The sequence below is a fragment of the Alosa alosa genome, chromosome 7 (assembly GCF_017589495.1).
Source record: "Alosa alosa isolate M-15738 ecotype Scorff River chromosome 7, AALO_Geno_1.1, whole genome shotgun sequence".
In the NCBI taxonomy this organism is placed as follows: domain Eukaryota; kingdom Metazoa; phylum Chordata; class Actinopteri; order Clupeiformes; family Clupeidae; genus Alosa; species Alosa alosa.
The window spans coordinates 15576215-15581392 of record NC_063195.1 but is presented as its reverse complement, the minus strand read 5'-3'; the positions used below and the strand labels follow the sequence as shown (position 1 = coordinate 15581392).

Sequence of the window (5178 nt, the reverse complement as noted above, 5' to 3'; positions counted from 1 at the left end):
GCCGTTGTCTACACATATCCCACCCCTTCCTCGGCAAAACGTCGACATGTGAATACATTGAGCCAATCATGTGGTGTGATGTGAAGACATTGAGCCAATCATACGGTGTGTTGTGAAGACATCGTGCCAATCATGTGTTGTGATCTCGCCGCTGGAGCAAAATTGGTGTTGTGAAGCCTTGCGCACGCGCATTTCTGCTGAATAGGATGCCCGACGAGTGCCCAAAAAGCGTTGTCATATGGCCGCCGAGTGGAGGGACTTGCCTAAAAGGTCTTTGGCTGCACTAATGTTTATGTTTATGTTCATATACTTTTTGAGTTTCTATGATGAACTCTAACTTGATTTTCTCTCTCCTTTCCCCTCTCCCTCTCTCCCTCCCTTTCAACCTCTCTCTCTTGTCTCTCTCTGTTCTCTCTCTTTTTGTAGGTTCTCCTACTCCGGTAATCTCCTGGTCCAAGTTAAGGGCTCCATTGCCATGGCAACACAAGGTAGTAGGGGGCTCCTTGACCCTCACTAACGTTGGGAGACAGGACTCAGGCAAGTGGAATTATAGTGTGTGTATGTGTGTGTGTGTGTGTGTGTGTGAGTGAGTGTGACACATTTCCTTGCCTTCTCTTGTCTTTTTCCATATATATCCATCTATCTATCTATGGGTCTCCCTATTTGTGTACCTTACTGTCTATTTATGTATACAGTATATTATCTATTTATTAATATATATCTTCTTATCAGGTCAGTATATCTATTTATTAATATGTTTATCTTCATATCAGGTCAGTACCGGTATATCTATTTATTAATATGTTTATCTTCCTATCAGGTCAGTATATCTGCACTGCCACTAACTCAGCTGGGGAGACGGAAGCCTATGTGCAAATGGAGGTGGAATGTAAGTTTTCCACTGAGATACCACAAGCAATCAATCAATCAATCAATCAATCAATCAATTAATCATTCAATCCATCAAATTAAGTTAAGCACACTAAAGGTCCTCTTTCCCCACACCCCCCTGATCAGCCAGATAGAGTAGCGTAGGGTTAGCTGGGCTACTGTAGCATGCAGTAGTCTGAAAAGCTGTGGGTTCATTTCCTGGCTTTCACCGTTGAGTTGCTCTGGGGACACTGTAATCCATTGTAATGTAATTGACATATGTAAGTCACTTTGTATTAAAAATGTTTGCTAAATGAATAAATGAGATATGTAGTAGGCCATTAGATCAATCAATTAATCAATCAATCAATTGTTTACAGCATACTGAAGAATAGGGTTAGTGAGTGTGGTCAAATTGACAATGACACAGTGTTGGTGAGTGTGCTAAGAATAATGCAGGTTAAAGGAGAGTTCCGGTGTGATATTGACCTAAAGTGTATTGAAACATGATACCGAGTGTGAACGTATGTCTCATAGCCCATCTCGGCTTGTCCCCTGCACTCCAAAATCTGAAGCTAGTTAGCCCGATGCTACCAACAGCTTTTTCAATAGTGGTGCTTCGCATCGGGCTAGCCATGCAAATAAATTACTGTTTACACCCATTTACGAGGCTCAATGTATCTCCACACTTCATTGGTAGACTTCCGAGGGCCCTGACATTTAAAACGAGACATTGAGAACTTTGATAAAGCACTGGTAGTTTACTTACAAGACGATTTATACAGACAGTATCTTCCAAATATTCCAAAAATAATTCAGTGGAAATGCATGGATTCCAGTTGCTGCTACTGGAAGAAACTGGAATCCATGCATTTCCACTGAATTATTTTTGGAATCTGATCCCTTATCATACCTGTTCATTCTTACTCGTTGCTCGACTTATCGTGACTAAATTCAAGATGGCTGCAAACGCTAAACTTCGTTAAGATACTGTCTGTATAAATCGCCCAGTGTCTAGGTCTCCAAATAAATACGCTTCACTTATGCCTATCAGTAGCCTATGTCTACGCTATCATCAAAAAAATAGCAATAACAGGATATGCACAAGGGAAAGGCTACAGGTTACCAAGGTAGCCAACTCACACAGTTGACAAATGTCTCATTACCTTACGTCACATATGCCTTTTTTCATTTCAACCTTTTTTATCTTTGCTTCCTTCACCTTTTTCTTTCTTTTTTTAAATTAAGCTGACAACAAGATCTGTGCATTGGCATGTAAGCAGGCCAACTATGAGGTCTCCGAGGTCCCGATCTCTGTAATTTTTTAAGAGCTAAAAATAAATTTTGAAGCTAAATATTAACCTGAATAAAAATAAATGAATAAAAAAACAACAGTGGAAAACGTCTCTGTGGCAAGTGCTACCAGTATCAGACACTCCAGGCCATTTAGACACCTAATGTGTGTGCGAGTGCGAATGGTGGCCTTTTTGGAAGATAGTCCAGGGCCTTTTTTTAGTCCCAGTCCGTCCCTGCTTATTACTGTAATATTACATGTCACTCACTGTCTGATTTTGAAATGGTTTAAGTAGTTACAAGTAGACCCAACATTCCTGTTGTTTTTATTTTATTTTAAAGAATCAAATACAGTTTTATATTTATATATTCTATATCGTTTGTTATGTATATTGTATGCATTTGACATACAGTTGATCAAATATAGTTTTATATTTATATATTCTATATAGTTTTATATTTATATATTCTATTTTAGATTAATTTGATCAAAGGAAGGCTGAGTCTGACTCCACCCATGCCCCCCCCCCTCTTCCTCCCTTAGCCCCACCCTACGCCACCACTCTACCTGACCAGGTAGCGGCTCGAGCTGGCGACGCCCTCCGACTACAGTGCCTAGCCCACGGCTCCTATCCAATCAAGTTTCAGTGGAGCAGAGGAGGTGGGGCCTCCCTTCCCTCTAGAGCCACAACCACCAGCGAGGGCGTGCTGCTGATTGGTCAGCTGAGTTCGAGTGACGGCGGTGTCTACAAATGCACGGCCACCAATCACGTGGGCTCCCATGAAGCCCAGGCCAGAGTGACTGTGAGAGGTACAGAGCAGCAGATTAGTATCTGAGGAAGGATGCAAATGATAGTTTTATAAACACAAACATAGCTTCATACAAATAATCAGGTTATAAACATATACAGAGCTTCATACAAATAATCAGGTTATAAACATATACAGAGTTTTATAGAAAGGATTGTGTTGTAAACAGGGTTTTATACAAATAATCATGTTATAAACAGACCTTCAGAGCTGGACAGTAACGGAGTACATTTACTTGAGTACAGTACTTGAGTACAATTTTGAGGGATCTGTACTTTACTCAAGTATCATTTTTGGGGAGTACTCATGACTTTACTCAAGTACATTTGAGAGGCAAATATTGTACTCTTCACTCCACTACATTTATATCCATAACCGTGAGTACCCGTTACTTCTTCTAAAAAAAAAGGAAAAAAGAAAAATCTCAGAAACCCTCAATTTGTTGTTTCCCTCTCAAACGTGATTGGATTGTGCAGGCGCCACTGATTGGGACAGCCTATCAGCAATCACCTTCAGCTTTCCGCCAAAGTCAATTCCATGGTCAGATTTAGATAAGAGACGAAACCATGGACGAAACAATGGATAAAGACACAGCAGGTCCATCCCGGGAATGTGCCAACCTGTGGCCCCACCTCACCAGACTATTTAAATTTTCTTAACAAGTTAATGATAGTTTTCGCTTCAAGTGTTTCAATTACAAAATAGTATTTTGTATTTGAAATACATATTTTAAATACATGTATTAGAAATACTGCCCATCCCTGGCAACATGGTAAAAAGATGAAAATGACTTGATTTTACTTTCAATTCCTTTTACATTCTCCAAGGTATTAACATTAAACATTTTCATAACTCCATGTAGGACGTTTCTGTACATAAATGTAAGCACTGTGGCAGTAGTAATGCAATATTTGAAAAAAAAGTAGGCTACTCTTGTACTCTTGATACTCAAGTACTGTACTTTTAAAAACAAGTACTTCAGTACTTTTACTTAAGTAGACATCTGACTGTTGGACTTTTACTTGTACTTGAGTCAAATTTAGCAAAGGGTATCTGTACTTTTACTCAAGTAATGAAGCTGTGTACTCTGTCCCTCTGCAGACCTTTATATGAATAATAGTGTTGTATATAGTCTAACGTTTAGAGTTTAATATACAAATAATATAATAATCTTTATGTAAGGTTTTCCCGAAGCAAATTACCATGACATCAATAAACATAATATTAGCATTAGATTAGCATTAATTAACATTGATTAAAGAAAATCCAATACAAGAAGTTGTGTGGCCTATTGTTTTTGTCCAGACTGAAGCTTAACTGAAACGTTCTGTTCTTCAGAGCATTATGCTGCAACAAGTAGCTTCCATTATCATCACTGGAACTGGCTGCACCAGATGTGATAAGCACCGCTCATATTAGTAGAAATTAAACCAGTCTTCTAAAATCCTTTTTCGGGTCCGTGAACAGAATTCTTCAGTTGCACACCCGGTGTAGCCTGGCTGTTAAAATAAATAAAAAATAAATGCAGAACCTGCACCCGGTAAGAAGAACCTGACTCTCAAGTTAAAAATCTCCTATGTTGAAACATTCTGACAATCTCTCTCTCTCTCTCCCTCTCTGTCTCTGTCTCTCTCTCTCTCTCTGTCTCTCTCTTTCTCTCTCTCTCTCTCTCTCTCTCTCTCTCTCTCTCTCTGTCTCTCTCTCTCTCTCTCTGTCCTCTCTCTCTCTCTCTCTCTCTCTCTCTCTCTCCTCTCTCTCTCTCTCTCTCTCTCTCTCTGTCTCTCTCTCTCTCTCTCTCTCTCCCTCTTTCTCTCTCTCTCTCTCTCTCTCTCTCTCTCTCTCTGCCCATGTCTTTGTTTCTTCTCTTCTCTCCCAGGCTAGGGTGTGAGGCGTCTGACACATCCTGCAGGTGATGGTCACATTCCCCTGCTCCTTCTCGAAGCCAGACACGCACACACCTACACACTTAAACACATTCGCAGGGCACACACACACACACACACCGACACACAAATACACACACACATGCATAGAAATGAATGCATGCACATACAGACAGGTGTGCACAAGAAAGAGAAGAACATTCCAGAATCTTCTTCTGAGGTTGTCTCCATGTCAACCACATGAAAATCAAACAATAAAACAATAAAAGTCCCAGATTGGAAGTTCACTTGTATGATTATTACATCATGATTGTGGTTATGT

The 5178-nt window shown here is 40.0% G+C and overlaps 1 protein-coding gene across 1 annotated transcript in view; it reads left to right on the top strand.

The window, feature by feature from the left end:
- Window positions 1-5138, top strand: part of LOC125296996 (basement membrane-specific heparan sulfate proteoglycan core protein-like) — an 11615-nt gene extending 6477 nt beyond the window's left edge. Inside the window, exons 6-9 of the mRNA XM_048247120.1 lie at window positions 427-537; window positions 821-889; window positions 2708-2974; window positions 4850-5138. Of these exons, the coding sequence (XP_048103077.1) occupies window positions 427-537; window positions 821-889; window positions 2708-2974; window positions 4850-4854 (452 nt within the window). The 3' untranslated portion in view covers window positions 4855-5138. The remainder of the gene's footprint in view (window positions 1-426; window positions 538-820; window positions 890-2707; window positions 2975-4849) is intronic.
- The last annotated feature ends 40 nt before the right edge of the window (window positions 5139-5178 follow it).